Source organism: Panthera tigris, chromosome D3 (assembly GCF_018350195.1).
Source record: "Panthera tigris isolate Pti1 chromosome D3, P.tigris_Pti1_mat1.1, whole genome shotgun sequence".
Taxonomy (NCBI): domain Eukaryota; kingdom Metazoa; phylum Chordata; class Mammalia; order Carnivora; family Felidae; genus Panthera; species Panthera tigris.
The window spans coordinates 75195100-75220659 of NC_056671.1; the positions used below are offsets into that span (position 1 = coordinate 75195100).

The 25560-nt window shown below is 35.3% G+C and overlaps 1 protein-coding gene across 10 annotated transcripts in view; it reads left to right on the forward strand.

Annotated features, from left to right (window-relative positions):
- The window catches only part of WDR7 (WD repeat domain 7), a 354382-nt gene that overhangs the window by 178963 nt on the left and 149859 nt on the right, over positions 1–25560 (forward strand). For all 10 annotated transcript variants that reach the window (XM_042962008.1, XM_015536841.2, XM_042962015.1 and 7 more), the window contains one exon: positions 24415–24636. In XM_042962008.1, the coding sequence (XP_042817942.1) occupies positions 24415–24636 (222 nt within the window). The remainder of the gene's footprint in view (positions 1–24414; positions 24637–25560) is intronic.

Genomic DNA, 25560 nt, shown 5'->3' on the forward strand with positions numbered 1-25560 from the left:
GGGGAGCACATTGATGTAATGGCTTAAACAAGTATATTACCGGTAAAAATGTAGTTCATCTATATAGGAAAAAAATACACGTTGGGATGCCTTAGTGGCTCAGTTGGTTAAGTGTCTGACTTCGGCTCAGGTCATGATCTCTCAGTTCATGGGTTGGAGCCCTGCATCAGGCTCTGTGCTGACAGCTCAGAGTGTGGAGCCTGCTTTGGATTCCGTGTCTCCCTCTAAAATACATGTTATACATACACGTATATGAGTATATGTCCTAGAATATTTAGATTGCTGAATATCTGTGGATACTTACATTCATTTGAAATAAAAATGTAAACACTTTTGCTGAAGAACTTAAGCCTCCAAATAAAGTATTTAAGCATGATTTTATTTATTTGAGAGAGAGAGAGTGCGCGAGAACGCGTGTGCGCACACGCAAGTTGCTCAAGTTGGGGATGGGCAAAGGGAGAGAGAATCTCAAGCAGACTCCAAGCTCAGCGTGGAGCCCAATGGGGGGCTTGATATCACGACCTGAGCAGAAATCATGAGTCAGATGCTTAACCAACTGAGCTACCTAGGCACCCCAGCATGATTTTATTTTTTAAAATATTTTCTACGCTTCTTTTTTAATTTATTATTTTAATTCCAGTTAACATTCTTCACTTTGAATTACACATATTGGCCTTATGTTACCATGCCAATTACCATAATTGGCATTCTCTAACATTATGTTACCACGGTCACACAGTTTGTTTGCCCCACATAAAAATGCAAATAGGTTTAAGTTCAACCAGCGAACTTGTAAATATTAGTTATTAGTTTATGGAAAAATGAAGGGCTCAGGCAAAATATGAAATTTCCTTGAAAGGTTTTCCCTTTGTATGTGTAAAGTTTTAAATACTTTTTAAAATTACAAAAGAATGTGAATTACCTCGCAGAAATGGTAGCAAACAAAAGGTAAAGAAGTATTGAATACCACTGTCTCAACACAGTAACTGTTAAGGTAGTGATAAATTTCTCCCGGTCTTCTTTCCTGTGCATTTTAAGTCATTATAGGGAATACACAATTCTGTGTCCTAGTGTTTTATCCCCAACTTAGCCTTGTATCATAAGCATTATTCTTAACATTGATTTTAATGGTTTAAAAGGTTGCATATAATATGTATAAATAATTTTCTTTCATTTCCTGTTTACTTTCAGAATGTTTCCTCTGTTTAACATAGACAACCAAACACATCAAAAACAGTTATCACTGGTCCATTAAATTAAAGGACCTATTTCATTCACCCAACTTAAAATATATTCTGTTTAATCAATTAGCCAATTTTAATTGCAATGTCACAACTGAACCCACCACACCACCCAAACCAAACTCTATTCTGTTGGCCCACCTGACCTTTTAGGTAACCACTCTTTTGAATTTCATGTCTTTTGTTTCCTTGCTTTCTGTTTATTTTTTTCTCATGCATAGGATGCCTAAACAATATATAGTTTAGTTTCATTTGTTTTAAACTTTATAAAAAGCCATTCCAGTACATGCAATCTTTTGGTACTTGCTTTTTTTCACTTAACTTTGTATTATAAAGATTGATTTATGTTGTATGTAGCTATGGTTCAGTCATCTTTACTACTTACTAGTGGTAAATAGGAAAAAAAAATCATAATTTGTTTATTCATTTTGCTGTGAATGGACATTTGAGTTACTAGGGTTTTGTGTTTAGTCTTACTATTACACACAGTACTGTTATAAACCCCTTTATTCATGTCTTTTATGCACATGCATACAATTTTCTCTTGAGTATATACCTAGGATTGTAATTTCCATGTCTTAGGATATGCAAATGATCAGCTTTATAAAATGGTACCTTACTGTGCCCTTGGTCTCTGTGCTAACTAATGAGTTTGAGCATGGTGTTTTCTCTTCCATGAAATGCCTGTTCAAGTCTTTGTCCATTTCTTCCATTATCTTTCTGTTGTAGAAGTTCTTTATATGTTTAGAATACTAAATATGTTCAGTCTATTCATGACATCTTTGGTTTGTATATTATATTTTCACTTCTGTAAGGTGCTTGGATGAAAAGGAGTTCTTAATTTTTATGTAATTTAATTTATCCCTCTTTCCTTTTTTGATTAGTGCTTTTAGAAACCTTATAAATTCTTCCTTGTATCATCATCCATGTTTTTGTCCAAAAGTTTTAAGGTTTTGCTACTGACAGGTAAGTTGTTAATCCACCTGTAGTTGACTTTTGTGTATAGTTTAAGGTAAAGTTCCACTTTGATTTTTACTCATAGATAACCCTTTCTTTCATGACATTTGTATATGTATCTGGATTCTTTTTTTGGCTCCTTATTTTATTCTGTTTGTAAATTTACTCTTGCACCAAAACCGTGCCGTTTTAATTACTATAGTTTTATAACATTTTTATATCCAACAGAGCAAATGTTCCTTCATTTTCTTCTTCAGAAATGTCTTGTGGGGCGCCTGGGTGGCGCAGTCGGTTGGGCGTCCGACTTCAGCCAGGTCACGATCTCGCAGTCCGTGAGTTCGAGCCCCGCGTCAGGCTCTGGGCTGATGGCTCAGAGCCTGGAGCCTGTTTCCGATTCTGTGTCTCCCTCTCTCTGCCCCTCCCCCGTTCATGCTCTGTCTCTCTCTGTCCCAAAAATAAATAAATGTTGAAAAAAAAAATTAAAAAAAAAAAAAGAAATGTCTTGTTTATTCTTGGCCCTTTGTTCCTCCATAATACATTTTACAGTAAAATTAATTATTCATCACAGGCTATGCTGGAAAGCCTCTGCCTTTACCCTTTGGGCTTCTGCTTCTATAAAACTCCCAACTTTGAGAGCAGAGCAGAATGTCCTCTCTTTACAAGGTATCCCAAAGAGAGGAGAAGGGGCTGAGCTACTAATGACAAATTCCATCTCCTAGACTCATCCATCCAAAAAGTCATTCTACTACCACTGGGAGCACTGAGTGAAGGATGGGCCATCTTCTACCCTCCTTTTTCTGTCTCCTAAAGTTTAGTAGTAATTAGGTTTTTCCCAGAGTTCTCTGCTCAGTCTGCTTCTCTGTCTCTGTTCTCGGTAATCTCCGCCAGCCTCACAGAGTTACTCAGCCCCTGACCAGGAGCCGTGCTCAGCCTTCTCTCTCCACACCCCACCTCTCTCCTGGGCTCCAGACTCTTGTTTTCAGGTGCTTGCCTGGATATCCATAAGATAGTTTGAACTCAGTTATATTTAATCTGAGCTTTTTATTATTATTATTATTATTATTATTATTAATAATGACACCATTTGTGCAGATTTGAAACCTTAAAATTATGTTTGACTCTCTGCCCTCTTGTGCCTCTTAGCTCTGTTAAACAGGGAGATACAACACAGTTTTTATCACTGTTACTATCTCTTCTTTTACATTTTCACTGCCACTACCCTAGTTTGTAGCTTTTTAGTGTTGGTTGGCTCTCATAGCTCAGATCTCATAAATGTTCAGTTGCCAGATGGATCTTCCTAATAATCACTATGTGATTAAAAATTTTTCACTGGCTTTTCGTTGCTTTTAGAATGTAATTTCCCTTAGCCTGTATTCAGGGCCTCTGGATTCTAAAACTACTTGACATTCTAGGCTTAGGTACCCACTTAATGCTTCCATGATGTCTATCTTGGGCCAGAAGCACACTGGTTCTGGTTTCCCATGTGTGACTGGAAGTGTTCTGCTTGTGTGCCCGCTTCATTAATTCAGCAAATATTTATTAAGCAACTCTGTGCCAGGCACTCTTCTAGGCCCTTGAGCAACATCCATGAACAAAATGACAAATTTCAATTCCTGTCTTCATGCAGCTTATATTCTAGCAGGGAGAGGTGGGTACTGGGGGGCAGGGCTCAATAAACATAAGAAGTGAGAATATTTTATAATATGCGGGGAGATGATAGGCAGCATGGGAGAAAATAGAGCAGGATAAAGGAGGAGACCATTAGCAGGAGGGTGTGAGAATGGGATCGTGGTTGGGATAGGCCTCAACTTCTGTTATAGTTTCTTATTCTTTTGATGTGCCTCCCATTTCTTCTTATCAAATCCAAGTGGATTTGGAGGACCCGCCTTGAGAAGCACCTCCTCTGGGAGACATGCCATCCTCCCAGCTGGGGTCCGCTCCCTCGGAATATCCGTGCCTTTCTTATAAGCGGTTGCCCTTGCTTGATGACAAGTATTGCTTTCTCCCTTGCGTTTCAGTTATTTGTTAATCTTCACTTCCCGACGAAGTGTGGATGGAGATCTTTGAAGAAAGGGGATCTTTTCTTGGTTCTTTCAGGTGGTGGTTAAAAACACTGGTTCGCACCCTGGCTCCATCACTTCCCAGCTGTGAGACGTGGGCAGCTGACCCCAGCACCCCCAGCACGGTGCCTTAGCTTCCTTATCTCTGAGCCCTCTGTCTAGGGTGGATTGGTGTCTGCCTTATTTTCTGTGTCAGTCTCTTGTTTGTCTCTCACGTTACCGCACTTCGCAATTTGTAGCCACTTGTCTGCGTGTTTGCCTTCCTTCCCTGCATGTAAGCTGTGCAAAAATGGAGGGAACGTTGGCTGTCTTGCTCTCTGTGTGCTCCCCTCTCACGTTGAACGGGAGGATGTTTGTAGGAGTAAATGAAAGTGTAGGAGTAAATGAAAGTGTAGGAGTAAATGAAAGTAAATAAGACACGTGTTGTGTCTTATATAGATATGTAAAATACACAAAATACAGTAGGAGATGCACAATGAACATTCAGGACCATTGAGCATAAAGAAGTCTTTTTACGATGCTTAATAATGATGAAGAGAGAGTATCCCTTCCATGGTTTCTGCTTTGTTTTACCTTGGGAAGTCTGGCACTTACACTTAATCCGTTTCCTTCTCCTGCTGCTCATAGAATTCATACAGGCATTTTCTACATTAACGTCTTTATGGTTTTAGTAGCATCGATTTTTGTTAGGAGTAACTAGTGAATGATTATAAAACATTTTGTGACTATAAATGCAAAAAGGTATTGTGTAATAATGGACTGGAGAAGAGAGAAGGAGAAAGGGTTTCCACACTCGCGCTGAATTTCAGCCCCTGACTATGTGGTGGTTCCTGGAATGATGTTAGTCAGGACTCCTCCCCAAACCCATTCATTGCCTTTGCTGACTGGAAATACAGAGTGATGGGTCCGGGCTTCCAAGAATATGTGACTGTCCTTGAGGGAATGCTAAAATTAGCTCATATTCCATACAAATTCTTATAAACCATTAATACTTTATAACCATTAATCTCCATATGATTTCACTATGTAAATCAACCATGAATGCATGGTTCAGTACATTTACCAACATGTAAAAAGAACTGTAGCTCATTTCAGCCAAAACAAAGTGGTTCAGTTTTACCATCCCTAAATTTGATCTACGTTTACATCTGTTTATAAAATCTGAGCATTTCCCCCCCTTGGCCTAATGCTTCAGTGCTCTCTTCTAATAAAAAAATCAATATATGTATCCAGCACTCATGAGTAACCCTATAATAATAAACAGAGTACATGCAATTGAAAAAAAGTAATTTCAGGAAAAAACTGATTAGGATTGTGGTCAACCACAGTCTTTCTTAAAAATAAAGGTTATACAGTATTAGGAATATAATCTTTTCATTTGATTATATCATTTTGAGAAACCCTTAATCCTAATTAAAATAATCTTTATTCAAACAACGTTTGGTGTTCTTTCCCTTCATACAATTAATAATGCAGTTAATCTAAAGTATTCTAAATTAAGATGTTTTAAAATTTCTGACTCAGTTCAATTTTATAATTGTTCTTCTGGCTGTCTGTATTTGATGAACATGTTTAAAGGAATATTTGCATTCTAAATCATCAGTTTTATACCAAATAATAAATGAAAATATTTTGTGATGACAAGTGTTTTTTTTTTTTTAGAAAAGTTTATCTTTATTTTCCTAGAAATATACTTGCTCTTTTTTGATGCTGACTACTTTGAGTTGCTAATTTTCTATTTCATAAAATTTTTACATTAAAAAATAAAATGTTTTAAACTTGAATTCCTCATACCTTTGCAAACATGCCAATTTCTTATGCAAAATAGGAAATGTACACTTCTTATTCGCTCTTTCGCTCATCTCTGATGGTTGCACTTTGATAAATAAATAGATCATCTAAGATTCAATAGGCCAATTGCAGCATATAATAGCTATTCAGAGGCAATTAAACTGCCTTTTTCATGCCGGCATGTGAGCCGCCCTTTCACAACCTTCAACTTGATTCGTGGTGATTCAAAATTAACTTAAAAGTCTTGTTTGCTGACAGCTTAAAGCTTAATTGACTGAAAGCCAAATAGAGTGTGTTCTGTATTCAGCACTAGGGCTATTGATAAAGCCATGTGTAAATTGTGCATGGTGAAAGACAGCGATTGGGCCCCTGTTCCTGTATTAGCCCACAACTTAGCATTGCTGCCCAGTCAGAATTGCTTTGTCAAGCCTTTTATCACCCCAGGTTAACTCTCTCTGGGGTTGCTCCAGCGGCAGAGCAGTCCAGTGTTGAGCTTGTACGATAGATACAGTGGGGCTTGCTGGAATTCAGTTACTTGTGGTTTCATTCCCCCCCCCCCCCCCATATAGTATTGGCCTTTCATTTCTGAACGGGACTGTGGGTAGCATATTTCAAGAAGCTACTGATTGTCTGTATTTGGCGTTTTAGGAAAGCAGAGTATATAGGCTTAGGGATTTTGAAAAAGATTGTAAGAAAAACAAGTATCATGATATTGATTTGCCTCTCTTATGAAAATTAAATCTAGCCGTTTTGAACATTTAATTAGGATAAGGAATGCATGCTTAATAGCCTCAAGTGTAATGCAAACTATTACATTACACTAACAGCTACACTGTCAGATTCTTTCAATACTTTTATTCAAAAAATATTTCCGTGATTATTATACCTTTTAGGCATGTGTATTTTTTTTTAAAAATTGATGTTTACCAAATAAATGAGATGGATGATTAATATGTTAATATATATTATAAACTTCATAGTTAAGCCTTTTTTCAAAAAGAAAAGCCTTAGTAGATTCAGTTGTATAGAAAGTACCACACAGTTTGCATATAAATATGCAGTAACAAATAATGAAAAATTCAGAGGCAAAACTAAAACAATTTTCAGAAGCACTATACAATTGTCATTTATCGTGTTTACGTCTATCGGAACTCTGTAGGCTTTATATTTTAATGTGAAGCTTTTGATCTCTTAGTGCTTTAATAAAAATGTTAAGTTTCACCACGTAATGTATTTTGAAGATATTTTACAAGTAATGTTTGACTTTTTTGGATCTTTGTGCAATGATATGTAAATATGTTTGTGATGAGCTCTATTTTATATTTCTTGTCTCAATTTTATACAGTCAAATCTTAAATTCAGCAAGGCAGATTCATAACATTTTTAAAAAAATTTTCTCATTTACCTAATGTTGTCTATGTTAATTAAATATTTGAAATGTGATAAAGCTTAAATTGCCTAGTTCATATCCTTCCAATTTAGCGTAGTTGTTTTTGTTTTTAGGGCATTCAAATGAAGCATATAAAGTAAAATCTAATTTTGATAATTTTGATGGAAAAAATGAAAATAATTTTTTTCGTTATTTTGTATTTCAGGTTCTGTATAATGGCATTAAAAAGATATTCTGCATCTTAAATATTTTCTTACAGAAAATGTCTTTTTTATTTTAGTATCTTTTTATTTTAGCATTAGACTTGGGATTAGATATTGCTATATCTTATTGATATTCTGGTAACCATGGCTATCTAATTTTACCTGCCTCCCAATTGATTTCCAATAAGAACCGAGTCTATTCATAAAGAATCAGGATAAGTTGCAACTTAGTTTCAAAATGACTATAATTTAAAATAGTGTGTTACTCCTGTATACTTTTCAATAAAATAGTAATCATGGTTCAAAATGTAAAATCCAGGAGAGTACTGGTTTTATTGAAGTTTCACCTATACCCAGTGAGATTTGAGAGTCAAGAATGAATTGCTTTTATTGATCATGTTTTTGTATTAATGGTTAATCTAACATATCTTTAAAGGCACAAATTATTTGAAAACAACATTTTGTTTCTTTTTCATAATGTAGTTGTTTAGTGTATACAAAACAATTGTATTGTTACAGAGGGCGAATAAATTCCTTTTTGTATTTTTACCTTTAAAAACAAAGAGGCTGAATTCGATCATAAAGATACTAAGTCTATTTTGTTTTAAACTAATTCAACAATTGTGGTGATTAAAAAACAAAACTTAGGACTTAAAATTTCGGAAAGATGGCATGGTGTGTTGAAATATTGATTCCACAGTCAGTCAGAGATTAGCAGTAAGAGATTCTTCGTGGAGATTCTGAAAGGCATGAAAGCATTTTGTCAGGCCTTGCTGACTTTGCCAGCCCTGTTTTGTAGATGGAAAAAATGAGAATTTACCTGAAGTTCTGAAAGAATGTACCTGTTTCAAGGAGGGCCAGGTCAGAGTCAAGTTTAGTAGTGCAAATTCTTTATATATTTTTTAAAAATACTGCATTTTTCTGGCAAAATTACTATAATTGCAAGGCTTTGGATTTTTATTTATTTATTGCAAAATGCTATTTTCAATTTTTTGGAGATTGAAGGCTCTTCTAGGAAAGTGTGACTAATTTATATGCACAACATTCATGCTAACTTTGGATATCCGCCCCCCCCACCTTTTCTCTTGTTATTTGCACATGATACTTTTACATAGTAGATCAATTTTAGTTTTACTATTTTTCTTGCATCTTCCCCAAGAACTTTCTCATTTTTAAAATTAGTAGACTGTTACTTTGTTTTTAGTATCTGCATTTGATAATGTTTGGTAGAACTGTTGATATTACCTTACCCAGTGAAAAGAAATGTACATTTTATATTCCATAGTGTATTAAAAGTATGTCCCAGTGCAGCATGTAAGGGAAAATTTGGCCATCTGTGGTGAGATTTGGTTTTACCTTATCTTCTTTAATTTCTGAGCCTTGAAATATTTTATAATTGGAATATAATATTATGATATTACATTTACCAAATTATCCAAGTAATATTACACTTGTTCATATCTTAGCGATTGAAACATTATGTTGAGGTATTGGTAAAAAAAAAAAAAAAAAAAGTGAAAACACCATAGATCGAATGAACTGATAATTAGAATACTAAAAAGTTTCTAATTATTACAGTTTGTATTCAGACAGTGTGTATTTGGCATTTTAAAGTACCTAATAGCTAAACGAATACTTATATTTTGTATTTAGTTATGTAAATATTCCTGGGAATATATCAAATGTCATCCAGTTCAGTAAAATGCCCGTATAATATTGTGACTCTCATTTAGGTTGAAATCCATATTAAAATTGAAAGTGGTAAGTTGTAAAACTATAGATGAGATCCTAAGTATCTGGTCATATATTTTTATTTGAGCTTTTAAAAATGAAGAATGAATTAATGTCTTTCAGAAATGACATTTTCATTAATGTTAGCTTGAAATTGAGAGGATTAGTGTAATAGCATACAAGAATTAACTTCTGATAAGTTCAGAGAAAATTACTTGACCATCAACTTTACGCATATGATCTAATAACATTACTAAATACAGATCATTATTATTTACTTAATCTTTTAGGTAATAGAAGATGAATGTATCTTAACTTTCTCTCTCTACTTAATGATATCTAAAATAATGCACAGTGCATTATAGTAGATATTCAGCAGCTGAGATGATTATACATTGAAAGTGAGATATGAATAGCATTGATAAAAGAAGCATTATTTTAAAATACATTCAGGCTCAAAGCCAAGATTCCTTCCTCATGAATTCTCTATTGTGATTAACTTGACTTTATTTGGCTTATATGTGATGCTGAATTATATGTGATGCTGAATGGTAGGAAAGACATCAGGTTTTATTTGGATAGATCAGACAGGAAAGAGGTGACTGTAACTCCGAGAGTTATGCCACATAATCCAAAAGAGGCTGATCATTAGGTTAATGTCCTCTTTGCTAATCATTTGTAAAAATTGCCCTCTAAACTAGTAGAAACCATGTCTTAATATTTGGGGGTATTTTTGATAAGACAATGCCCGGTTAAACAGAGTGGTTGAAACATCCCTAAGTGCTAATGAGTACTTACTTGGTAGTCTATACTAATGCTTTAGTGGATGCTGAACAAGTTTAGATGTTAAGCTTTTTAGGAAGAGTGAATGATGGCTAATGATTATTTAATGACAGATCTCTGGACTGAAAGGCATTTAGCACTCAAAGTATACTGCAAAGCCTATTTCTCAAAGCTTCAGACAGGTTTATTTGGTCTCACCTTGAATAGAACAGTGCTGTATTGATTTCATTGGTGTGGATTTAAACACACTATCGGCTTAGAATAGCACTAGTATGCAGTAGAAAATGATTGTCTTAACCCTTATGGTGACTCTAAGCTATTCTCTGATATGACGATGTGAACTTTGGAAGCGATCATGAATTTATTTACAATATTTGGCATTCAGTATGTGAGTTTGGAAAACCTTTGTGCATGTGAGCTTATAGTAGAAATTAACTTATAGTGAGGCTTATGTAGAGGTAACTAAAACTTAAAATTATATTTTTATTTGGTGTCTTCCTTCATATTTTAGAAGAATTTCTCTTCTATGGAAGTTGTTGATGTTTCTGTGGATGACATGCCAATTTTCTTATCCTGCTGGATAATATCTTATTTAAGTATTTGGTCTCTAGATGGTAATAATGTTTATGCTTAGTACTTTGTATTTTTTTTGTATATTTCAATATTTCATATATATATATATTCCATATAAAATCCAGTTGACACTAGTTCCTTCATACGCTTGATAGAACATTTCCTACCAGGTTTTTACATTTGTTCTAGATAGCCCCAGTAGAAAATATGTGTAATGTTATTAGGTACTAGAGACCAAAACTTATTTTAAGACTTTTTTCTAATTATAAATTTTATTTGCTTGCTATTCTTTTGCGAAGCATTTGTAATTATACAGGATTTGAAGATACCTAATAAAGATTTAACCTGGAGCAGGTGTCAAATATTAACTAGTTTCTATGCATCGTACACTGATGCATAGGCCAATGAAGATTCGAGGGATCCATCTGGGATGTTGCTATGAGTGACCGCTCTCTTTGTGCCCTTCACCTTGTCACTTGAACACTTAAACTACTTAATCTTCCTTATCTATAAAATATGCATATTGGTTTGGTTAGAAGAGTTCTATGATCCCTTTTTTCTCTAAAGTTCCAAAATTCTCCACTAACAATCATCTAGTCTTAGACCTAGGAGATATTTTTTACATACTTTATTTCTGATTTGTTTGCTTTTCCCTTTAAATGCTTTTCTTTAAAAAACGTTTGTTTATATTGAGAGAGAGAGAGAGAGAGAGAGAGAGAGCGCACGCACATACGCGTGAGCAGGAGAGGGACAGAGAGAAAAGGAGAGAGAATCCCAAGCAGGCTCTGCGCTGTCAGCACAGAGCCCGACATAGGGATCAATCTCGCAAACCGTGAGATTTTGACCTGAGCTGAAATCAAGAGTCTGCTGCTTAATTGACCGAGCCACCCACCCAGGCACCCCTCCTCCGCCCCTCCTTCTCCCCTCCTTTTAAATTCTTAATGGTATATCTTTTTTTGGAAAGAGTTTGGAGAGAGATTGTAGTGGGCACATAATTAGGTCATTATAACACATATAGTATTAGTAGGTGTGTGAAGAACCCTAAGTAAGCAGATGGAATTGTATGGACCTGGTATTCTGATTATTTAAAAGACGGACTTCAGGTTTTTCTGTTGTTTTTTGTTTTCTAAATGAGGAATATTTTACCTTTAATATTCTTTCTAACCGTAAGTAAATACCGTTTCTTGTTATGTGAGTGTTTTGTAGAAATCAAAAACATTGGATAAAGTATTGGAGAAATCAGTTTTTTTTTTCTTTTGCTAATAAGAGAAAGCTTTTTGAGCAAAATTATAAGCACGTGTTAAATTCTTGCTTAGGATAGTTTGCATCTGCCTGTGTTCAGCCCTCCCATGCCATGTCGTGACCCTGACACCGGTGGGCTTGCGGGGGCAGTGGTGGCAGGGGTTCTCGGTAACTGTTACCGTGTCTTGACTTTATTTTCCCCTTTTTTCTGCCAAAAAGTCCCAGAGCGGTTGAGTAGAATAAGAACCAGCCTGGATGTATGTGTCCATTTTTCATCAATACTCATTTATTTTCTAGGTTTTTACATAGGAAAGTAGCTCTCTAGTCTTAATAAAAGATGAATTAAGATGAGAAGACTATAAAACTATCTCTTCACAACTCCTGAGTAATAATGATTGGAGCTACTCAGGCAGAATTTGGAGGAAATGATTATGTGTTTATCATGTAGCATTTATCATGTAGCGTTATGTGTTTATCATGTAGATTTTTTAAAAACCAGTCTTTGAAAATAGTGGGACATCTTACAAACCAGAGTATCTGACTACATACATATGTAGGTTAAAATATTAAATTTTTCTCTTAGTGTTCATCTCAAGAATAGTAACTTTTCCAAATCCAGAGTAGTAACACATCAATGACTGAATTCCAGTATCTCTGGGTGTATGTACTTTGTTTTTTTTAAACACTGGAAGGGCTATGCAAAAATTCAAGGCTCAAGGACTGTTTCAATTTGATACGTACAAGATAGGCAACTCAGATTCAAGTTATAAATGGAATTAACTAATTAATAGGAAATCATATGAAATAGTCACATGAAAGAGAATATTAGTAAATTTTAATATCCGTATGTGTATGCTTATTTGAGGAGAAATCATATAAACAAAAAAAAAGGTCTGGGAAAAAGAAATTTGCCAAGCAACAACTGCAGTCAATTTGATAGACTGGTTATCCTCATAAGATGAGGAAATGTGAAATAATTTTAAAACCCTCTATTATAATTTCATCTATTTAAAAAAATTTTTAATGTTTATTTATTTTTGAGAAAGAGAGACAGAGCACGACGGGGGGAGGGACAGAGAGAGAGGGAGACACAGAATCCAAAGCAGGCTCCAGGCTCCGAGCTGTCAGCACAGAGCCCAGTGTGGGGTCAGACCCACCACGGATCGTGAGATCATGGCGTGAGCCGAAGTCGGATGCTAAACCAACTGAGCCACCCAGGTGCCCCACGTGTATAATAATTTTAAAGGCACATAATTCCTCTCTCTACATGTGGCTTAAAAATGATAACAGCATGAACATGTGACAAGATCAGAAACGGAAATCCTGTTTAGGTATCTAATAAATTCAAGATTTCTGTCTTTTAAGTTCTCTGGAGCTACTTAGAAATCTCCTTGAAAAATGAACTAAAATGTCTTTTACATATGTGCATATTCCTTAGACTATATAGATGGGCTACTTTTTCTATAGGCTCTAGGCTAATAATGCGTGTATCCTTAATGGTTTGAGGCTGTGGTTTGTTTTGTCAGTGGCTTTTAGATTTTTAGTACAAATGCTTAGTTTACTTTGACTTATTTGTTTTTCGTTTTCAAAGCTTTACTTTCTTGGTCATCTGTTAATGTACTTTCTTGGTCATCTATTAATGTGATTAATAAATTACAAGTCAAAGTTGTCTATGATCTTTTTATTTCCCCTTTAAATTTCTTACTTCTCCTTATTTCTTTTCTCATTCCATTTCCCTTTTAAATTAAAAAATATTTTTCCTTAAAATTTTTTTTATTTGTTTAGTTTTTAGGAATTGTACCATATGTTAACTCAAGTTTTCAATAGCTCACAGGATGCATATAAAGGATAGATCTTATGTATTTCTGCTTGTTGTCAACTTGGTTATTAAAATCTTAGCTATAAAACTTTGTTTCGGGCTTAACCACCACACCTTTCCCCAGATCTGCTGTTACTTCAAAGGTCTGGCCATTAATTTCCAAGATACTGGAATTATGCTACCCCTGACTATGCTCCATTATTTCTACTTAACAACTCACCTGTAGTGAAGAAAGCAGAATGAAAAATAACATGTGAAATAAGGTGATCACTTTTCAAAATCCGAGATAACATAATCTAAGAAAAATAAAGGCAAGAAATACCTTAGATGCTCCAATTTACTGCATGCTAACCTTTTAAAAATGGTAACTTTTAATTACAAAGCGTTGTTTCATTATTGTGACCAAATGTATAGTAACTCAGAAAAATGAATACTCCACAAACTTCTTGTAAATGAGCAGATGTGCTTGTTAACTTCTCAAAGGTAGAACAAGGCAGTTATCCCCTTTGATCTGGTTTTGTATCACCGAGTTGATAAAGATAAATACCTAGGTGAAAATTGTTTTTAAGTGTATCCAATTAATAGTTTGCTATTTTATGAACAACAGTGACCTCAGGTATAACAGTTTATTTTTCACTGTGCTGTAATGTACAGGTGTCAAATTGTCATCGAATGTATCCTAACAGTCCCCCAAATGTTAAGCCTCATGTGTCTCATTTGATTTTTAAAATAAGTACATCATGTCTACTCCGGTATTTTTATAGGGGTATCTCATTGGTAGAAGGTGTCTTTTTCTGAACATTAACTGTATGAGAATTTACGAGAATGATTTGCCATGTTTTCAGATTTCTGTAATTTTGCAAGCCTCTAACCACTATTTCTGAAATATATCTTTCTTCATGAAAAAGCTAATAACGTTCTTAATGTTAGTTTGTAGCTTTTAAAACTTGGCATGTTATCTCAGATTGACCTTTGAGAGGTAAAGTGAACCAACACTTGAACATTATTCTTGGTAGTTATTTACTACAAGATTTCTGACTACATAGATATCATAGATCTTAGGAATTTTTGAATTTCTGTTTTCTCTCAAACTGAGAGTACTTGCACTAAAAGTAAAAACAAATTGACTTGTTGATGTTTAGGTAGAGAATAAGGGGGAAAATAAGATAATGCATATCATAGAGAAAAGGATGTGGAACTTGTCTATGAAGAATAAAAAATTTGTTACAAGAATTACTTGAAAATACAAGTTGCTTTCAAAGCTTACAGTTTCTAATTATCAAAATAATAGATCAGCATACCCTCATGATAGTGATTATTTTAAGTTTCCTTTGAAACAGAAAATCATTTTGGAGTGTTTTATCTGATTTTGAGGAGAATGGATATGATGTATTTTTGTCAAATGCACACACATAATACATATATGTGCAAGAGGCATTATTTTAAAATGGCTTCAGCAGCAACAGGAGATAGGCATTTGCAGAACCTGTGGTGTTCCAGCAGGGGGCTATCGTGCATGCATACAAATGAAGAGCATGTTTGTTTACTTCAGCTTTCAAAGGAGGGGGGGACACCATGCACAAGCAACCCAAACAGGGAAGGCCTCATAGATTTGGGGAGCAAATCTATACCCCTCACCCCCAGTAGGTATGAGGAAAACACTGACAGATGGGTCACAGAATAACTAAAATATGTTGGTGAGAGGTGAATACTCAAAGCATTCTATGTGCACACACCTGGTTTGGTAATAATGGGAAAATTTTGAAATAAATGTTCAAGTGCCCCACGACTGTCATTTTGATCTTTTTTCCCAAGGAGGTAGACTGGAGGTTTCAGAAAACTTGGTCTGTTTTATTCACTTCAGGCGCACAGGTCGAAATTCACATGTTGGCCATATCACCAACCATCTGCAATTTAAATTTTTTTTCCATATCATCGACATTTATGTGCCTTATTATGTAAAACGTGCAGGATTTGCAGTGCTCTGAGGTGTGCCAACAAATGAAAATAATGTGCAGTATTCATACAAAAGCACTTGGCCGAAGGAAAGAAACTTAATTACATTTACAATGGTATAGACCCACTAATTCTCCTTGTAAATTTACAAAACCCAGATTCACCACCAAGAGAGTGAGGTCTGAGAGTCCTTTTTCACACATTGGATGGTCACCAATCTATGCCTTTTTGTGTTTCTGTTTAACAAATTCTTTATAGTGTTTGGCCAAGAATTGGGGTATAACGTATAACTGAAATCTAATTAGAAGAAGACTAGCCATTTAAATTCTTTTAAAAACAAATTGGCTCTAAAATGAATTAATATGAAAAGAGTTTTGCTTATTTTAAACATCCCCCCCAACCCCTGGCCGTTGTTAACAAAGCTTATTTGGAAGATTGCTGTTACAAAGTTGATATCTCTCTGGCATTGTACTTTACTGGTCTTAACTCTAAGAATAGCAGGTAGTGGTAGAAAATGTCTGGGCCAAATATATGTGGAAACAGTTTGCACTGTGGAAACTCCACTGAGGGTCACTGTTCTCATTATGATTCTAAAACACGGACAACACATTTTAAAATCTCAAAAATCCAGTTCTAGCTCACTTAGATTTAAGTTTTACTGTCTTGATACACTAAGACTATTATATACTATTATATATATGCATATAATTATATATTCTTTTTTTTGTTTATTTATTTTGAGGGAGAGAGTGTGCATGAGGGAGGGGCAGAGAGAGAGGGAGAGCGGCAGAATCTCAAGCAGGTTCTGTGCTGTCAGCACAGAGCCCAACGTGGGGCTCAGACCCACAAACCCTGAGATCATGCCCTGAGCTGAAATCAAGAGTGGGACGCTTAACTGACTGAGCTGCCCGGGCGTCCCCATATGATTATATATTCTTAATGTGTGTATGTATATGTAAAGTCAGCATATTTGATTAGCACCATATAATGATTAAAAAGGCATATCTTAAAAATAATATTCCATTAGGCAACCACATTTATCAATTTTGATAATAGGAGAAAGTTTAAGTTATTTTGTTTAAAGTACACCTGAAAAACAGTTTGAACTCAACTTGGTTTTGAAGACCTAGCTTCTTTTAGGTTCTTCTGTTTATGTTAAGGCATGTTTTAAAATATATTTTGATTGGACAGCGTTCACTGTCATACTAAATTCATCTTAATATACAATCTTATAGATTTTTCATAGTATCAGTTGATAATGCCACATCACATGTAAAGTATCCTTGGGATTGAGAAGAGAGAAATGAGATAAAAATGAAGATTTGGAAGAATATTTCGCTGGTCTGAAAATAGAAATCTTTTGTAGTTTAATTGACTAACATTTGATCCATATGCTAAGACCATTCTAGCCATGTGCAGACTTGGTAAATAGTAAATCACGTCTTAATTCTGAGTTTCTCTGTTCTCAAGATTGCCAGTATTAATAAAGTTCACTTTATTAAAACTACTTTGTTCTTTAATAATTAATCAAAACATGATATTACTGAATATGCTTTATGGCAAATAAAACAAAGGTGTAAGGGATCATGATAGAGACTATTTTCTAGCTTAATCCAGCTTAGTATATTAAACAGTCTTGACATGATGCCATTTAGTTTTCGCTGTGAGATCTTGCAACATACTCTTTTCTGATCATTCAAATAGAATCCTACAAAGTCCCAGATATTTATTAGTATGCAGTCTTACTAAATACAAGTTTTTTGGTTCTCCGAGGCAATATGTAGTAAAAGCAATTTATTTTTCTATGCGTACAATTCTAAAATGTATTAAATATGGAAAGGGTAAAGAAAAACATTTAAAATTTTATTGCCATCATTTATCATGAATAAATCGGTGTTTCTGAATTTCCAAAGGGATGTTTTAGAGTATATTGAAATTTATACCAAATTCAGAAAACATTGATGTCATTGAGAATGTCACTTGGACTCTGTCATGTGCCAGAGAAATTTCTGACGTAAAATTAGTGAGCTAAACCAATCCGAATGCAACGCTCTGTTTTAAAAAACCTTAAAGATATGTTTGTGATACAGTTTTAAGGATAATTATGGTCTTGAAGTGAATTACGATTGAATTCAACCACATTACGTCATTAATTTTGGCTAGAATTTTAAATATCAAACATATGTCCGTCCTCTGTGGAAAGCATTCTGATGCTCGATCCTAAACAAAGAATTAAATTTTGGAGAACAGTTTTTCCGGGTCAATTCTCACAGTTCTTAGGCCGTATTCTCAGAGTAGTAAACGGGTAGTATCGTCTTATCCGAGGCTTAATACCTAATACAATAACAGAGCCCCATCAATAGAGGGCTAATAGCAGATATGAAGGATCTGCTGGCACTTCGTCTCGTAAAACCGCTGTTCGCCCTAATTCAAATCCATTGATTCCTATTCCAGTTAAAACTGCAGAACTTAATATGTCTTTTAATCCTTTTATTGTAAGCTAGGATAAAATTAATTTTACCCTGGAACTGCACAAAGCCAATTAACATGATCTTTAGAGTTATTTAGTAAAGTGCTTCAAACTGGTAAATTTATCTTGACCTCTTGGTTGCACTCTCTGACTGCTTTTTAAATGAGGTAATCAATATCTCACAGCCCTTTAAATAGCTTAAACTTCTCAAATATTTTACCTGTGTTCTAGTTAAGCTGTAAGTAAAGTGTTTACTCCTGTTCGCGTAAATCTAGAGTCAATTATGCTAAATCTAAAGACAATTATGTACTTTTGAGGAACACTGTATGAATTAAACGGTTGTTTTAATAAAATCAAAGGCTCATATTTTGTTTAAAGTAACCCAATAATGAAGAAACATATTATTTTTGCACAGAACAACTATTCTGTTTGCAACTTAAAATGTAGAACATTTATGTCCTTTCCCACTGCATGCAGCTTCTGTTTTCCACACAGGGCCAGTCGAAGGTATTAATTTTCTTACTGTGATAGGGTGATCAACCGTCCTGTCAAGAAAATGGATCTCCATGTCACCCTTTAGCATGATTAAATGGAGGCATGTCTCTGTGAAAAAATACCAAATTTTCATGAGACAAATGAAACTGTAGAAAGGTCTACTTTTATACAATTATTTTACTTTTAATATTTCAAAATCTCCCATTTGATGATCACTTATAGGAAAACATTTCAGCTAATTGCATATTGTCTTGTATTATTTAAGAGCAAACCCAGGCAAAGCCAATAATTTTAAATGTCTTCAAATCTAAAAAATTAAAGAATCAGAAATTGGGGTATGTTACTGTTGGAATAGTAGTAGGGATGGGCAGCCGTACTTTCTACAGTCACTAATCAGTCAGTGTCTCTTTTAGGGGATCCCTTTTCTTCCTCTTACTCCTTGTTAACAAAGAGCTATGATGTGTTCAGACCTGGATACTGATAAAAATTAGATAGCATAGAATTTCAGCATCAGTAGTATTAATAACCAGTTGGACAGTGTTCTTATGAGCCTGTGCACATGCTGAACTTTAAATTACACCAAGTGATATACTTGACAGCTAATTAAGATTTCATATTTTGGCCACTTAGCAGAGAGCACCTGTTATGATCCTTTCTATTAGCTTCAGGATAAAATTTACAAATGGCTGTTTTAACGTACATTATAAACTTCCCTAAAGTCTTAATTCCTTCCCGAGAAGTGGGAGTTAAGACAAGATTGAGGTAATTAAACAAAAGGAACAGAGGGAAGGTGGGGGACCAGGGCTAGAGGCGGAGCTCTCCAAATGCCCCTGTTGTTTAATTTCCTACTGGAAGCAGCCCATGTGTGCTTCTGCCCCCCGCCCCCCTTCCCCCTTCAAGCAGTGGCCGTTGCAGAGGCTGAACGGCTGGGGTCAATGCCTTGCCTATTGATCAGTATCCCTGCAGTCCCCTGCTCCAGCAGCTGCTTCATTGGCTTCTTTCAGGGCCTGCTTCAGTACATTAGAATAGAAATCCATAACCAGAGCTGTGCTCATCCAAGCAGGGGAAGAAACTAAATTAAATGGTATAAAACAATCTTGGATCAGGAGTTTGTGCCAATTCATCTTGATCTAAGATGTCACACCGGGCTCTCTGTCTGAGCACCTGGGCTAGAGGCAGCCATAGTGAAAATAGATGGAGCTGCGATCATTCATTTGTCAGCTAAGGAGCAAGGCAGCGGTTAGCAATTCCCTTCTGCAGAGGTCAGCTGACAGAACAATCAGTGCAACTGCAGAATAGAGCTTTCCTTTGAACTATTGTTATGGAGCATGCTCTTGCTGCGTCGTGGGGGGAGGGGAGCTTGATTTGCTTCCTGTTTCAAGACTGCTATGGAAATAGTGAAATATACACTACATGCATCTAGATGCAGTTGCACAGAGCTCTTACTCCCATGTCTGTCCCTGTACTCAAATAAAGTTGGCTTTAAATGCACGTTCTGATATCTAGATGATCAAACTGTTACATATCACTTTCCCTAGAATTTGGGTTCATTTTCATCCTCCTAAACACGGAGGCAGTGGTTATTGATTTTGTTTCTTCTTCGTATGGCTAACCTTTTAGGTTTTTCCCCCACTTCAGTTATTACAACTATGACAGACCAGTGGCATACTTGGAATCTCTGATTGCACGTACACATTAACACTCTTACTAATGTTTCTGTACCTTTAATAAACTCGGAAAAGAACACGAAGAGAGAGAGTTACGTAGAATGGTATCAGAAGATATTTCTGAATGTTACTTAAATATTTTTGAACATTTTAATTGAGGCTTTTTATAAGAAATGTGAATTCATGAAATATTTATGACTTTAGAAGTGACGGAGTAATTTTATAACATTGGAGGAATATCCTTAAATATGCTATAAAAAATGAATTAGGGAGATGAATAATAACTAAAATTTTATATAGAAGATTTAGAATATTTTTAAAGATCAGTGTATTCTCTGTGGACTCATACTGGATTTTGTCTTTATACTACATGACAACTAATGACAAATTTTCAGAACTATCTTTTTTTTAATGTTTATTTTTGACAGAGAGAGAGAGAGAATGTGCAGGGGAGGGGCAGAGAGAGAGAGAGGGAGACAGAGGATCTGAAGCAGGCTCTGTGCTGAGAGCTGCGAGCCCAGAGCCCAGTTTGGGGCTCAAACACATGATCCCTGAGATCATAACCTGAGCTGAAGTCAGAAACTTAACCCACTGAGCCACCCAAACACCTCCTTTTTTTAAACATTAAGCTGTGACATGCAGAATCTTAGAGACTATAGTGGCAACCACGAATCTTTTTTTTTGGTACTCCATTGTACCAAACTTTTATTTTCCAAATAAATAGTAACCACTCTTTGATGTTTCCATTTTAGTTTTCTTAGTGTTTTTTTTTTTAAGTACTTTAATGCCACCCTCTTATGGAATTACTCCTTTCTAACTACTAAATTCTTTGTAATATCCTACCATTTCCTTTTCTTAGCCTCACCCAGGTCTGCTCGCCCACTTCTATTCTGCCTTTGAGCACAGTTAAATAAATGCAATTTAAAATTTCTACTTAAAAGCTTTGTGCCCTAGGTGTTTTGTTTGTTTTTATTAAGCTTCTGGAGAAGCCATATCTACTTATCTTAAAAGGATTTCTTTGTTTTACTTTTGTGTTAGTTAATTTTTGCTTAAATTTTTACTATTTTTGACTAAATTTGTTACTTTTTGTTTTAATTTTTTTAATTAGTTAATTTTGATAATTATTTTAGTTAGATTCTTAAAAGAACTTAAGGCATGACATCTAAAGCTTGCAGTGTTTCTATCAACTTCCCAAAGACCAAACCAATCTTTTTTAAAATTTTTTCTTAACATTTTATTTTTTAGAGAGGGAGAGCATGCACGGGGTGGGGTGGGGGCTGGCAGTGAGAAAGAGGGAGACAGAGAATCCCAAGCAGGCTCCATGCTGTCGACACAGGGCTTGAACCCACGAACCTTGAGATTATGACCTGAGCCAAAGTCTGATGCTCAAGTGACTGAGCCACCCAGGTGCCCCAAGACCAAACCAATCGTAATCTCACTTTGGTTTCTACAATATCCTTCTAATCCCCTAAATCTAATTATGTTACTCTGTGGCTTAAATCTCACCTTGAGTATCTTCTCACTTTTTATAGGATAAAGGTTGAAATGTGAATATGGTCTATGGTGCCATGTGTGGTCTAGCCCGTGCCTGCCTCTCTTGCCTGTTTTCTATCTTTCTCTTGGCTCTTAGGCTTCCAACCTGATTACCTGTCTTTGAGTTGGAAGTCAACAAATTACTTCATGCTTGAGGTTCTCACACAGACTGTTCTCTCAGTTCATAGTGTTCTCATTGATTCTGTAACCTATTTCTAATTCTTATTTAGTAGCCTTTAAGTTCAAAGAGGACAGGGATTTTGCTTTTCTCATCCCTGTTCACTTCCAGTATAATACCATGAATACATCAGACCTTCGATTCTTACATGTTGAATGACTGAGTAACTGATGGAATGAATGGATTTCTACCACCACTGGTACTGTTTTTCACCTGATCGTTGCATGAGTCTTCTTTTAGTTCTACTGGACACCAGTCTTGTTTTACCTCGTAATCTACCTTTCTATCGCCACTCTCATGTTCTTTCTAACAGTGAATAAATCTGATATCACCACCTTATGCAAAACTGTTCCAATAGCTTTCCATTAAACAAAAGTTAAAAGTCTTCAGCTTGCCATGCACAAGTCTCTCTTGATTTGGTACCCCTTTAGCCTCTCCCATTGTCATTCCCTTGCCTTACCTTCATTTAGCATAGAATGACAGAGTAAATGAAGAGACAAAATAAAACATCTAAAAGCACTCAGAGGTCCCTGCTGCTAATTTCTTAGCGTTCTGAGCTCTGAGGGCCCTCTTCTATATTGATTTAAGTAATATAGAGAGTGAAGTATTAAAAGGGGCTGGATGGATGACTAGAGAGAGTAGAAGGCTGACCTCCAATGAAGATGTCTCCAGAAGTTCGCTTTTTAAATTTCTCTGTACCAAATATATAGCTGTGAGAGATAAAATATACAAACAGCAAACCAAAGAGACATAACTAGTCTCCAGAAAGATAGATACCCTTGTGGACAAGTAATAAAATAGAAGTGATCTGGGCTAATACCCTTAGCTACTTCCCAGAAGCGGGCTTTTGGCTCCTGTGAGCTAAAGAGGACTTAACATATATCATGAGTACAGCTTAAAGCCAGGAGTGAGGCTATGGCTTTGTCAGTTCTTGAAAGGACCCTGAAAGGATGTGAGTAGGTTACTACTCAGTTCAAATCAAAGTTGTTATTAAAGGAGAAGAAGAATAGATATTAACTCTGTGACTGGCATTGTTAACTGTAATAAAAGATTGTGGAAATAGGTGAGTTGTGTTTACCCTAAGAACCTAGAAACAAAAGAAGGGCTCCTGGCTGGCTCAGTTGGTAGAGCATGCCACTCTTGATCTTGGGGTTGTGAGTTCAAGCCCCACGTTGGGCATAGAGTTTACTTAAAAAAGAACCTAGAAACAAAGAGAACAGAGAGAAAACATACAGTAGGAGAAATAGTAAAAATAACAACAGAAGTTGGTGAAATAGAAAGAAACAATAAGATCAAAACTGAAATATTTTTTGAAAGTCTGGTAAAATATAAATTTCTAGCAATACTGATCAAGAAAGGCATGAAAAGTAATATTAGAGAAGGCACAAATAATATTTAAATGGATCCATAGCAATGATATAACAAATATTTTCATGATAGTACTGTAAATAACTTTAATAAATTTTAAAACTTAAGTTAGATAGATAATTCCTTTAAAACCACAAGCTATCAGAAATGACTCAAGAGGAAATAGAAAGCCGAACTGGACAAGTAACTGCCGAACTATTTTCTAAAGTAGTAGAACCTTTTTACATTTCCACCTGCAATGCATACTCATTTTCCGTCCATACTCGACAGCACATTTTATAATCCTTTTTATCACAGCCCTTCTAGTGGATGTGAAGTGATATCTCCTCGTGGTTTTGACTTGCATTTTCCTAATGACCAGTGATGTTAAGCTTCTTTGATATGCATCCTGGCCCTTTATATATCTTTGGAGAAATGTCTATTCCAATTGTGTACCCATTTTAAAAGTTGTACTTTTTTATTATTGAGATGTAAGAGTTTCTCATATATTCTAGACAAAATCCTTTATAGATATCTGATTGACAGTGTTTTCTCTCAGTCTGTGTGTTGTCTTTTTACTCGGTTGATTTTGTCGTCTTAAGTGCAAAGGTTTGTAATACTGGTGAAGTCCAGTTAAAGAAGTTTTTAAAATTACTTGTGCTTTTGGTATCATATCTAAGAAAGCATTGCCTACCCCCAGATCATAAAGGTATATCTATATTCTTCTTCAAGTTCTCTTATTTTAATTCTTATATTTAGTACTGTGAACCTATTTTGAGTTGATTTTTTTTTAATTGATTTTTTTGTATAGAGAGAAATGGAAGCCCAGATTCATTCTTTAGCATGTGGATACCCAGACATCTCAGTGCCATTTGTAAAAAGACTGTTCTTTCTTGAAAGAGTAATCTTGAATTTATTTTTTTTTTAATTATATGCTTTGTGTATTGATAGTGTTTTAACTTCTGTTTGGGTTTTCAGGTTGCCTATCAAGTATCCCACAAATGAAAAAGATTTCCACATCTTATGAGGAAAGACGGAAGCAAGCTACTGCTATTGTTTTACTAGGAGTCATAGGAGCTGAATTTGGTGCTGAAATTGAACCTCCCAAATTGTTGACCAGACCGCGAAGCTCTAGCCAGATTCCTGAGGGATTTGGCTTGACTAGTGGTGGATCCAACTACTCACTGGCCAGACACACTTGTAAGTTTTAAAATTCCTAACGCTGATCTGTTACTTTCAGTTCACATTATTTGTTAACAGAACCTCAGAATATATCCCGGGTTTTAGCTCAAACAGAATGCTGACATGAAGTTAGAAAGCAGTATGATCTGTTTGGCACATTACCCTTTGGTTTTGGTTACCAAACTTTAAAAAAAAAAAAAAATTAAACCATGGTCTTAAAAATGCTTTTCTTAAAAAGCACATTTCTGATCTTTGTGTTCTCACATTTTGGTCAAGATTTTAGTCCCGACTTCTAATTTCTAAAACAATTTCTGTAAAACTATACAACAAGTCCTGAATGTGGTTTGAAAAGTCAGGAGTGGGGGTGGATTAGTTACATTCAGAGCTCAAAGGGCCTGTGTCCTCCTGCTAACTTGCGTTCTGTGTATGTTAATAACAAGTAAGGATATTTTGTAATGTCTTTTGGTACTTCAGTGTTGGAACTCCTTTAGGTAGGGTCCTTACCTATCATATTGCAAAATAATTTGTAACAAATCGTGTTATCGTAAGGACCAAATATAATCCTACTAAATATATCACAAGGTATTCTTTATAGAACAGATTACAGTGTGTTTTGGGGGGTTTTGGCTTTTAAGCAAGGGAGAAAGATCTATGTTACTTTGTTAGTTATGACAGCAGAAAACTTCACTGGATCATTGTCACATACTTTTGCTGCGAAATCATGGAGCCATATTAGTAGCTTTTATAATTAAAACCCTCCTGTAGATTTAGCTGCCTGTCTCCGCATGTCACCCCCCTCCTTTTTTTCTAGATTCCTGGTACAACAAATACTTATTAGTGGTTGGTAACCTCCTGATCTCTATTTGACATTGAGCATCAGAGATTAATGATAACAGTTCCACCACCAACAGTAATAAAGCAACTAATTCTTTGAACATGATT